Source organism: Mobula hypostoma, chromosome 2, assembly GCF_963921235.1.
Source record: "Mobula hypostoma chromosome 2, sMobHyp1.1, whole genome shotgun sequence".
In the NCBI taxonomy this organism is placed as follows: Eukaryota; Metazoa; Chordata; class Chondrichthyes; order Myliobatiformes; family Myliobatidae; genus Mobula; species Mobula hypostoma.
The window spans coordinates 161,911,148-161,924,184 of NC_086098.1; the positions used below are offsets into that span (position 1 = coordinate 161,911,148).

Here is a 13,037-nt window from a genome sequence, read left to right on the forward strand (position 1 = left end):
GCATGATTGATCCACCCCGTGCTTAACAGTTGGAGGGGTGTTCTTTTCATGAAATTCTGCACCCTTTTTTCTCCAAACATACCTTTGCTCATTGTGGCCAAAAAGTTCTATTTTAACTTCATCAGTCCACAGGACTTGTTTCCAAAATGCAAGAGGCTTGTTTAGGTGTTCCTTTCCAAACTTCTGTCACTGAATTTTGTGGTGTGGACACAGGAAAGGTTTTCTTCTGATGACTCTTCCATGAAGGTCATATTTGTGCAGGTGTCGCTGCACAGTAGAACAGTGCACCACCACTCCAGAGTCTGCTAAATCTTCCTGAAGGTCTTTTGCAGTTAAACGGAGGTTTTGATTTGCCTTTCTAGCAATCCTACGAGCAGTTCTGTCGGAAAGTTTTCTTGGTCTTCCAGACCTCAACTTGACCTCCACCGTTCCTGTTAACTGCCATTTCTTAATTACATTACGAACTGAGGAAACTGCTACCTGAAAACACTTTGCTATCTTCTTATAGCCTACTCCTGCTTTGTGGGCATCATTTATTTTAATTTTCAGAGTGCTAGGCAGCGGTTTAGAGGAGCCCATGGCTACTGATTGTTAGGACAAGGTTTGAGGAGTCAGTGTATTTATTAAGCTTTGAAATTTGTATCACCTGGCCTTTCTTAATGATAACTGTGAACAAGCCATAGCCCTAACAAGCTAATTAAGGTCTGAAACCTTGATAAAAGTTATCTGAGAGCTCAAATCTCTTCGGGTACCCAAACTTTTGCATGATGCTCCTTTCCTTTTTTCCCCCCACTCTAAAATTATACAAAACAAAAATAATACACTAATTTTGCTTAAAAAGTTGAAAAGAATTTTCATCTTTAACTTTATGACTTTCGGAGATCAGTTCATCTTCTACTCACTTAACTATTCACAGTAACAGAAATTTGGACCAGGGGTGCCCAAACTTTTGCATGCCACTGTATATGATTCCCACAATAGTTTTTTTTCTAAAACCCTTGCAATTTATTAACTCCACCCACAAAGGTTCAACATTCTCTGATCCTATGTCACCTCTTTCTGAAGATGTAATTTCATCTCCTACCAGCAGAGCCAGACCACCACCTATGCCTTCCTTTCTGTTTGTGGAGCCGGTGCTGTGGGACTGCCCCATGTCTGGCAGTCAGCGGAGCCGGTGATATGGGACTGCTTCAGGCTTGGGCTTAGTGGAACTGCTGCCACCCTCCCCAGCTGGGACTGCACCTGTCACAGTTGAATCCCTGTGATTATTCTCTCCTCTTGTTACTAACTTCCAGAACTGTTCATGTTTGGAATGGGAGGGGAATACTGACATGCAGGGGGAGAAACCGGGCAGACTCCACACATACAACAGACAAGGTCAGTATGGAACTAGATCACAGGGGCCATGACGGACTGTGTTGTCTGGCATATTTATTGGTCAATGTAGTCTGGCTATTTGTTGTATTTCAGCAGAACAAGACTGACACGTTCTTTCTCTCTTCCTCTCAGCTTAACATAGTGTGGAGATGGAAGCATTTCTGGACATTGAGCCAACTGTACAGAGCAGGAAAGCAACACAGGCCTGGGCCAGACCAACACTTACCATTCCATGTTGGATTCACACCTCCCCTATTTAGTAGCCAAATACTGTGGAAAACCGAATATAAAATAAAAGGTTGCCGAATGATCACTCTCGATAAAGCCAACAGTTTCCTATTTTCTGTGTTTAAAAATACAAATTCTTGCAAAGCACATGTGAATTATTCTTCATAAGCTTGGATTGATGAGCTGCAAAGCGCTACTGAAATGGAAGAATTCCTCTCCAGAATATGGGAATGAGCTGCGGTGAAGAGCTGTTGGTGGGACTCGTGGATGGTGGCTGGCCACATTTCCACCTTGGAATCACTGGCCTCTGTGACAGAGTACGAGCTGGTTGCTGCAGTACACCTAGGCCAGATCACCAGTGGCCTTGTGCATGTCAGTTAGGAGCAGGAGCTGCTATTCAGACCCTCCACTCTGATGTGTCTGATTAACTTCAGCCCCATAAACCTTCACCCCTGCTAAGTATCCCTGTGTGAAAGAAATTCACAGACTCCATTTCTACCACCCCTTGCAGATTTCCAAAGACCCCTGACCCTCTGAGAGAAAACATTTTGTCTTATCTTTATTAAACAGACAACCCTTTACTTTTTATCTCACATCCATCCTCTACTTCAGTCAGGTGCAACACACACAAAAATGCTGGAGAAACTCAGCAGGTCAGGCAGCATCTATGAAGAAGAATTAAACAGTTGAAACTAGATACTTCATTAGGACTGGAAAGGAAGGGGAAGATGGGGGGAGGGAAATGAGGACAAGCTAGGTGATAGGTGAAGCCAGGTGGGGGACAGTGGAATAAAATCAGAGGCTGGGAGGTGATTGGTGGAAAAGGCAAAGAAGGACTGCAGAAGAAGGAATCTGATAGGAGAGTGGACCATGAGAGAAAGGAAAAGAGGAGGGATACCAGAGAGAGGGGTGATAGGCAGGTGAAGAGAAGAGGCAAGAGACTAGAGTGGGGAACATCAGTCAGGTACCCTCTCAAGCAGACACAAACCTATAGCCTGCTGAACCTGCCACCTCCAGGTGTATAACTCTGAACTGCTCCCAGTGCATTAACATCATCCTGTATTTAACACCAATAACTAAAGCATAACCTCCCTGCTTTGCAAAAGGAACATATATTAACCTTCCTAATTATTACTGTACCTTCACACTAGCCCTTTGCAAATCAGGAACTATGATACCTATTTTCACCCACAGCCATCTCTGACCCTTATATAAAAGACACTCATTTCCTTGCCAAATGGGCCATTTCATATTTATCCATTTGGGTCTTTGCCTACTCACAAACTCAGTCTCTCTTTGTAACTTCATGTCCTCCGTGCAATAACATCCCCTGTCCGCACACAGCTTCTTCCTTGTGGGGACATTACTGTCTGCATGTGTATACGGCTGGGGAGCCATGAGTTATTGTTTAATAGGAAGTCCTTAATTTGCTGAAGCGACAGGTTGGGTTTCATTGCAAAGCAGGAAGTAAATCCACCTCCTGTCCTGTCTGAGGTGTAATTCCACAGTGGGGGTTATGGGACAATCTTGGAGTGGGAGGGCTGTGGAGTCCAGGCACCAGGAATACTGGGCTCTTGACTATCCAGGGCCCCTTTGCCTGCACCAGCTCCTGCCGAATCTCCACAGTGTCTGTCTGTCTGTCTCTCACTCTCTCACACACATATACCCACACAGTGTCTCAGCAGGCCATGCAGCATCCATGGAGAGGATAAATAGGCAACGTTTCAGGATGAGACGTTGATTAGTCCTGACCCAAAACATCAACTGTTTATTCCTCTCCATGGATGCTGCCTGGCCTGCCGTGTTGCTCCAGTATTTTGGACGAGACAAAGGAGCAGAGTTAGGCCACTTGGCCCATCGAGTGTACTCCACCATTCCATCATGGCTGATCTATTAGCCCCCTCAATACCATTCTTCTGATTTTTCCCTGTAACCTCTGAAGTCCTGACTAATGAACCTATCAACCTCTGCTTTAAATATACTCAATGACTTCGTCTCCACAGCTGTCTGTGGCAACGAATTCCACAGATTCATCACCCTCTGGCTAAAGAAATTTCTCCTCATCTCTGTTCTAAATGTATGTACCTCTGTTCTGCAGGTCCTATTCTCACCCCCTATATCCATTCTATCCAGGTCTTTCAATACTCAATAGGTTTTAGTGTAATATCCCTTCAACTCCAATGAGTACAGGCACAGAACCATCAAATGCTTCTGTGTTAACCCTTTCATTCTCATGAATCTCCTCTGAAGTCACGGATGTCATCTCCCATGGAGGGCCACCAGAACCGCTGACTGATGAAGGCCTGAGTATGCTTGGTTCCAGGGTGACAGGATAACAGGGAAGAATGAACCCACTGCAATACCTGTAGGTGGACAGAGCTGGGAACAAACACAGTTAGTGGGGCAATGACTAGGGGCTGCCTTGCTCTGTTGACCAGCTTGCACCATGGCTTCAATGTTCCATTGCGCTGCACCCATGAGACAGTGAGCAGGGAGGATCACACTGGGGACCTCAGGGGTCTCAGAGGAAGGAAATCTTCAGGAGAGGGCATCAGGTTTTCCATTCTTGGAACTGGGGCGGAAGCACAGAGCAAAATTGAATCTTGAGAAAAACAGGGACCAAAGAGCTTGACTGGAGTTGAGATGTGTGGCTGTATGGATATATTCCAGATTCTTGTGATCAGTCCAGACCACCTTTGCTCCCTCCAGCCAATACCTCCACTCCTCCAGAGCTAGCTTCACAGCCAGCAGTTCCCAGTTTCTGACATTGTAATTCCACTCCGTGGGAGTGAGGAGGTGGGAGAAGGCGGCACAGGGGTGTACCTTCTCATCCTTGGCCGAGTGCTGAGAGAGAACAGCTCCTACACCAATGTCAGACGCATCCACCCCCACAATAAACTGCCGGTCAGTGTCAGGTTGAATTAGGATGGGGGCAGAGGTGAAACGTTTCTTCAGGTCAGAGAATTCTTTTTCAGCAGCAGGGGACCAGGAGAATCTGACAGCTGATGAGGTAAGAGCAGCGAGTGGTGCAGCCAGTGTACTGCAATTTCTGATGAAGCGGCGATAGAAGTTAGCAAAGCCCAAGAAGCGTTGTAACTCCCGACGAGTCGAAGGTCGGGGCCATTCGACCAGCGCCTTGACCTTCTGTTGGTCCATCTGAATTGGACCAACTGAAATTACATACCCCAGGAAGGAGACTGTATTTTGATGAAACTCACATTTCTCAGCCTTCACAAAGAGCTGGTTCCCCAGAAGGCGTATTCAGCAAGGGACTTAGAAAACAAATCAAAATGCCGTTGAGATACACAAACAGATTGGTTCAGCATGTCCCCGAGAACGTCATTTACCAGGGCTTGGAAGATGGCAGGGACGTTGGTGAGACCGAATGGCATGACCAGATACTCGTAATGGCCTGAAGTGGTGTTGAAGACCGTCTTCCACTCGTCCCCTTTGCGGATGTGGACAAGGTGGTAGGCATTATGGAGATCAAGCTTGGTGAAAACTGAGGCTCCTTGTAGTAGTCAATTGTCGAGGTCATGAGTGGAAGAGGGTAACGGTTCTTAACAGTGACTTCATTCAGTCCCCAGTAATCAATGCATGGACGCAAGGAGCCATCCTTTTCAACAAGGAAAAAACCGGCACCAGCAGGGGAGGAAGACAGCCAGATGATGCCAGCAGCCAGAGACTCTCGAATCTACTTACTCATGGCTTCTGTTTCAGGTACGGACAGGGAATACAGGTGGCCCCTTGGGGGAGATGTGCCAGGCAAGTCGTCCATGGTTCAATCATATGGACAATGAGGCAGCAGGGGAGGGGCCCAGAACTTGCTGAACATAGCCTTGAGGTCCATGTATTCAGGAGGGATGGCACTAAGGTCCAGAAATTCCCTGGGGGAATTTGGGCTTGGAGACAAGGGGATCTGAGCATGGCGGAGGCAGTGGGAGTGACAGAATGGGCTCCAGCCTACAATCTTGTGACTGAGCCAGTCAATGTGGGGGTCGTGTCTGACTAACCAGGGATGGCCCAGCACAATGGGAGCTTCAGGAGAGTCAACTGTTCATGTTGGTCGCCGGATAAACTGAGACTCACTGAGGACGTGACGTGGGTGATGTTAACCAGTCTCTGACCGTTCAAGGTGACTGGAAAGCAGATGTGGGTAATCCCCAATGGGCAGAATCAACAGAAAAGACAGAGACTGCTTGCCATTGGCACCCCACTCCAGAGAAGCAGGTTTGAGAGTGCGTGGCATCGAGGAGGGCCGGACAGGGGTCACGCTCACCAGTACTCCTCGTCCTACTGGTGAGCGCTTGGCTTTTACTGGACAGGTGGAGATAAAGTGGTCTGGTTGGCCACAGTGCAGACAGGAACGGGTGGTGATTCTCCTTTGTCTTTCAGTCAGCGTCAGGCAGGTACAGTCAACTTTAGTAGCTTCGGGCTCTGAAACAGGAATTGTAGATGGGGGCAAACAGCAGGCCAATGTAGACGGATGAGGAGCTTGGAACTCACCCAGTGCCCCCAGGGACCCTCTGCAACCCCTCCTTCTGCAGCGCTGCTGAAGGCGAATATCAATACGGATGGCCAAATCCACCAAGGCTTCAAAGGTCAAAAGTGGCAGGAAGGTCCTGGGTGACCAGCTCATCTTTGATGTCTTCGGAGAGGCCATTCGGGAAGATGTCGTACTGTGCCTTAGAGTTCCAGCCGCTGGAGTTGGCTAGGGTCCGGAACTCTATGGCGTAATCTGACACAGATCTGCACCCCTGGTGCATGTGCAGCATTTCACGGGCAGCCTCTCTCCTATGTTTGGAGCGATCAAACACTTTTCCCACCTCCTTAGAAAATAACTGAAAACTGATGCAGAGGGCCGGCTGGTGGCGCAATGACATCGGCGTCGGACCCAGGAGTGGAGGCTCCGGGTTCGAAACCACTCGGGTCCGCTCCCGAGTACGCTTTCCATCCGTGCCGGGTTGGGCGTCGAGATTGCAACTCGACCTTGTAAAATAAAAAGGGAAAAATACTGCAAAAATGTCTGTGTGATGAGTGGCGCGCCACACAGTCTCTCTGTCGCTCTGCACCTTGTAAAAGCCGTGAAAAAGACATCGCGGACATGCACGCAGACGCGCACGCACAAACTCGCATGACAAAAAAAAAAGAAAACTGATGCAGAAAGGTGAGCCTGCCTCCCAGACGGCTGTTCCTCATTCTCTCGCCCGACCAGACAGTTGAGTGATGGACTCGATCAGTTGGAAAGGTTGTTGTTTGCACTGGGAAAGAAAAGAGCAGCAGGTACCAGGCTCACCTGAGCTCTTGGATGGGAGGAGCATGCGAGAACGCGGAGATTAGGGCGGCAGATGCAGTCGCAGAATGTTGATGGGCGCTCAGGGACAGCTGGAGTGACTGAGTCTGGGCCACAAGATCGGCTACTTTGGCAGAAAGTGACTCCACTGCCCTGAACACGGAGTCCAGCTGGTTCTGGTGTCTCCACAGCATCACTCCGTTGTTCCAGGGCAGCTGTCAGATGACCGGGGTCTGCTAGATCCATTCTGGCCAGATTGTACTGTCAGGGCGCTGGAGCAGGGATCCAATCACAAACCCAGTAGTGTGCACACAGTGATATTAATTGAGTAACAAATCCCAAGGTGCGAACAAATTTGGCGTCAAAATTCAGGCAGAGATTAAACCAGCCAGAGAAATCCAAAAACCTAAATCAGGAAACAGGCAGAGTCGATATTCAGACGGACAGAGTAGAGATATGAATGCTGGAAAGGCTCAGGAAAACTCACTGGCACAATCTGGCAACAAACAGGTGAAAAGGCATGACTGAAATACAGTGAGCAATAAACAGAGAGGCAGATGATAGGTGGAGCACAATGAGACACAGGTGGCAGCAATACAGGTAATAATGAGAAACAGGTGAGAGACGGAGTACTCAGTAATACAGGGGCTGGAGTAGAGTAGGAGCGGGGACAGGAGCATATGACAATACAAAACCACAGACTGACAGCTAGGGGGAAAACACACAAAAAGACAGAGTTCAACTGGAAGTACTGACAAGCTTTGTTCCTTTTACCAAAGTGCATGACCATACACTTCCCAACACTGCATTCCATTTGCCACTTCTTTGCCCATTCTCCTAATCTGTCCAAGTCCTCCTGTAGCCTCTCTACTTCCTCAAAACTACCTACCCATCCACCTATCTTCATGTTGTCTGCAATCATGGCCATAAAGCCATCAATTTCTTCATCCAAATCATTGACATATAACGTGAAAAGAAGTGGTCCCACCACAGACCCCTGTGGAACACCACTAGTCACCAGCAGCCAAGCAGAAAAGGCCCGCTTTATTTCCGCTCTTAGCCCCCTGCCAGTCAGCTAATCTTCTATCCATGCTTTCCTCCACTGTCAATTTGCATGTTGCTGAGGGACTTGGAATATACATGTGTTTTCTTGTATGATGGTGTGTGTGTGTGTTTTTCCCCTCTCACTGTTTTGAATGTATGTTATGCACCTGGGCCCAAGAGAAACAGTCTCGTTTAACTGTATCCATATTCTGGATGATGATTACATTCGATTTTGATTGAAATACCGTGGTCTTTCATCTTGGTAAGTAGCCTCAAGCGTGGCACCTTCTCGACAGCCTTCTGAAAATCGAAGTCAATCACCTCCACTGACCCTCCTTTGCTTATCCTGTCTCAAGGAATCTGTTGCCAACAGATTAGTCAGGCAAAATTTCCCCCTAAGGAAACCATGCTGACTTTGGCCTATTTTCTCATGTGCTCCAAGTACCCTGATATCTCATCCTTAATGATGGACTCCAACATCTTCCCAACCACTGAAGGCAGGCTAACTGGCATAAAATTTCCTTTCTCAAAGATTGGAGTGACATTTGCAATTTTCCAGTCCTCCAGAATTTAGTGATTCTAAGAAACATAGAAAACCTATAGATCAATACAGCCCCTTTGGCCCACAATGCTGTGCCAAACATGTACTTACTTTAGAAATTATCTAGGGTTACCCATAGCCCACTATTTTTCAAAGCTCCACGTACCTATCCAGGAGTCTCTTAAAAGGCCCTATCGTATCTGCCTCCACCACCTTTGCCAGTGGCCCATTCCACGCACTCACCACTCCCTGAGTAAAAAAAACTTACCCCTGACATCTCCTCTGTACCTACTTCCAAGCACCTTAAAACTATGCCCTCTCAAATTGGCTATTTCAGCCCTGGGAAAAAGCCTCTGACTATCCACACGATCAATGCCTCTCATCATCTTAGACACCTCTGTCGGGTCACCTCTCATCCTTCGTCGCTCCAAGGAGAAAAGGCCGAATTCACTCAACCTATTCTCATAAGGCATTCTCTCCAATTCAAGCAACATTCTTGTAGATCTTCTCTGCACCCTTTCTATAGTTTCCACATCCTTCCTGTAGTGAGGTGACCAGAAATGAGCACAGTACTCCAAGTGAGGTCTGACCAGGGTCCTATAGAATTGTAACATTACCTCTCAACTCTTAAACTAAATCCCATGATTGATGAAGGCCAATGCACCGTATGCCTTCTTAACCACAGAGTCAATCTGCACAGCAGCTTTAGGTGTCCTATGGACTTGGACTCCAAGATCCCCCGATCCTCCACAGTGCCAACAGTCTTACCATCAATACTATATTCTGCCATCATATTTGACCTACCAAAATGAACCACCTCATACTTAGCTGGGTTGAGCTCCATCTGACATTTCTCAGCCCACTTTTGCATCCCATCGATGTCCCACTGTAATCTCTGACAGCCCTCCACACTATCCACAACACCCCCAACCTTTGTGTCATCAGCATATTTACTAACCCATCCCTCCACTTCTTCATCCAGGTCATTTATAAAAATCACAAAGAGAAGGGGTCCCAGAACAGATCCCTGAGGCACACCACTGGTCACCAACCACAATGCAGAATATGACCCGTCTACAACCACTCTTTGCCTTCTGTGAGCAAGTCAATTCTGGATCCACAAAGCAAGGTCCCCTTGGATCCCATGCCGCCTCACTTAATAAGACTTGCATGAGGTACCTTGTCAAATGCCTTGCTGAAATCCATAAACAGTACATCTACTGTTCTATCTTCATCAATATGTTTAGTTACATCCTCAAAAAATTCAATCAGGCTCGTAAGGCACGACCTGCCTTTGACAAAGCCATGCTGACTATTCCTAATCAATATTATGCATCTCCAAATGTTCATGAATCCTGCCTCTCAGGATCTTCTCCATCAACTTACTGAATTAAGACTCACTGGTCTATAATTTCCTGGGCTATCCCTACTCCCTTTCTTGAATAAGGGAATAACATCTACAATCCTCCAATCCTCTGGAACCTCTCCCATCTCCATTGATGATGCAGAGATCATCACCAGAGGCTCAGCAATCTCCTCCCTCGCCTCCCACAGTAGCCTGGGGTAAATCTCATCCGGTCCCAGTGACTTATCCAACTTGATGCTTTCCAAAAGCTCCAGCACACACTTTTTCTTAATGTCTATATGCTCAATCTTTTCAGTTTGCTGCAAGTCATCCCTACAATTGCCAAGATCCTTTTCCATAGTGAATACTGAAGCAAAGTATTCATTAAGTATCTTTGCTATCTCCTCCGGTTCAATACACACTATTCCGCTGTCACACTTGATTGGTCCTATTCTCTCAGATCTTATCCTGTTGCTCTTCACATGCTTGTAGAATGCCTTGGGGTTTTCTTTAATCCTGTCCATCAAGGCCTTCTCATGGCCCCTTCTGGCACTCCTAATTTCATTCTTAAGCTCCTTCCTGCTAGCCTTATAATCTTCTGGATCTCTATATCATTATCTAGTTTTTTTGAACCTTTCATAAGCTTTTCCTCTTGACTAGATTCTCAACAGCCTTTGTACACCATGGTTCCTGTACCCTACCATTCTTTCCCTGTCTCATTGGAACATACCTATGCAGAACGCCACTCAAATATCCCCTAAACATTTGCTACCTTTCTGCCATACATTTCCCTGAGAACATCTGTTTCCAATTTATGCTTCCAAGTTCCTGCCTGATAGCTTCATATTTCCCCTTACTCCAATTAAACACTTCCCTAACTTGTCTGTTCCTATCCCTCTCCAATGCAGTGGTGAAGGAGATAGAATTGTGATCACTATCTCCAAATTGCTCTCCCACTGAGAGATCTGACACCTGACCAGGTTCATTTCCCAATACCAGATCAAGTACAGCCTCTCCTCCTTGTAGGCTTATCTACATATTGGGTCAAGAAACCTTCCTAAACACACCTAACAAACTCTACTCCATCTAAACCCTTTGCTCTAGGGAGATGCCAATCAATATTTAGGAAATTAAAATCTCCCACCATGACAACCCTGTTATTATTACACCTTTCCAGAATCTCTCTCCCTATCTGCTCCTTGATGTCCCTGTTACTATTGGGTGGTCTATAAAAAATCTTGATCACTCTTCCTAAGAAAGCTGGAGCAATAGAATGTGAATTACATAAGTTTAATGAGTCATATCACCAAGATACTTCTAAGAATTTTAATGACAAGAGCTAAAAGTAAGATACAAGCTGAAATAGGCAAAGAACAATGTGGTTTTGTGAAAGACAAAGGTACAAGAAACGCAATATTGATGTTAAGGATACTATCAGAACAAGCTATTCAAGTGCAAAAAGATTTGTTTGATTTATCAACTACACAAAAGTATTTGATAAAGTGAAGCATAATAAGTTATTTGAAATATTACAGAAAACTCTAGATCTAGATTTGAAAGACCTCCGCCTAAGCAGAAATCTGTACTGGGAACAAACTGTCGCTGTAAGAATAGATGGAGAAGTAAGTCAGTTTACGAAAATCAAGACAGGCATTAGACAAGGGTGTGTTTTCTCCCCTGATTTATTTAATGTGTACAGTGAAACAATATTACAAAAAATAAGAGACATCTTGGGAATCAAAGTTGGTGGTGAAAACATCAATAATTTCAGATGTCCAGATGACACTGTGTTAATTGCAAAGTACGGAGGAAGAACTACAAAACTTAATTGATATAATTGGTTGAAGAAAGTGCAAAAATGGGTCTATCTATCAATCGCAAAAAGACAGAATGTATGATGCTATCCAAAAAGAAGGAGAATCCTATCTGCAGGCTGAGAATAAACGGGGAAGACATAAAACAAGTACTTTTGCTACTTGGGAAGCTGGGTGACATCAGATGGCAGGTGCGACTTGGACATCAAAAGAAGAATAGGGATGGCAAAAGACACCTTTACCAGAATGAAGAGTGTACTGACCAACACTAAACTAGGCATGACAACCCACCTCAGAGCACTGAAATGTTATGTTTATCCAGTTATGTTATATTGCTCAGAATGTCGAACAATCTAGTAACATGAGGAAATGAATTGTGGCAGAAGAAATGTGGTTTTTGAGGAGGATGTAAAGAATATCATGGACGAAATGAATATCTAATGAGGATGTCATGAACAGAGCAAACACAAAAAGAGAAATAATGTCTGAGATCATGAAAAGGCAACGTAACTTCATTGGACATGTGATTAGGAAAGAGAAGTTAGAATGCACGGTAATTATGGGAAAGATTGAAGGGAAGAAAGCAAGAGGAAGACAAAGACAAATGATGGAGACAGCAGCCAGAGAATTAGAAATGAATACCAATGAATTGATCCACTTGACTCGAAACAGGAGTGTGTGGGCCATGGCAGTCAAAGCTCAAACTGGGCATGGCACCTGATCATGATGATAGATTGACCCCTTCCTGTTTCTGACTTCCACCCACAGAGACTCCGTAGACAATCCCTCCATTACTTCCTCCTTTTCTGCAACCATGACACTATCTCTGATCAGCAATGCCATGCCCCCACCTCTTTTGCATCCCTCTCTGTCGTTTCTGAAACATCTAAAGCCTGGCACTCTAAGTAGCCATTCCTGCCCCTGAGCCATCCAAGTCTCTGTCATGGCCACATCATCATAGCTCCAAGTTCTGATCCATACTCTAAGCTCATCCACTTTGTTCATGATGCTTCTTGCATTAAAATAGACACATCTCAAACCATCGGTCTGAGCGCATCCCTTCTCTGTCACCTGCCTATACTCCCTCTTGCACTGTCTCCAAGCTTTCTCTATTTGTGAGCCAACATTGATCCAGAGCAAACACGGAGGACCCTGGCCAGGGTCAACCCACGAAAAGCCGGAGGTCCCGACAACATCCCTGGACGTGTGCTCAAGGAATGTGCTGATGTATTAGCAGATGTCCTGACAGACATTTTCAACATCTCCCTTAGTCATACTATTGTCCCCAGATACTTCAAAACCTCCACAATCATCCCTGTAGCAAAGAAATCAGTTGTAGCCTGTCTGAATGATTACCGTCCCGTTGCCCTGACCCCCATAGTGATGAAATGTTTT

General features: G+C 45.8%; 1 protein-coding gene and 1 long non-coding RNA gene across 2 annotated transcripts in view; one reads left to right on the top strand and one right to left on the bottom strand.

Moving 5' to 3' along the window:
* Positions 1 to 1,702, top strand: part of eif6 (eukaryotic translation initiation factor 6) — a 96,973-nt gene extending 95,271 nt beyond the window's left edge. Inside the window, exon 6 of the mRNA XM_063040952.1 lies at positions 1,510 to 1,702. Coding sequence (XP_062897022.1) covers positions 1,510 to 1,519 — 10 coding nt within the window. The 3' untranslated portion in view covers positions 1,520 to 1,702. The remainder of the gene's footprint in view (positions 1 to 1,509) is intronic.
* Positions 1 to 13,037, bottom strand: part of LOC134342620 (uncharacterized) — a 47,319-nt gene that overhangs the window by 26,215 nt on the left and 8,067 nt on the right. The window lies entirely within an intron of this gene.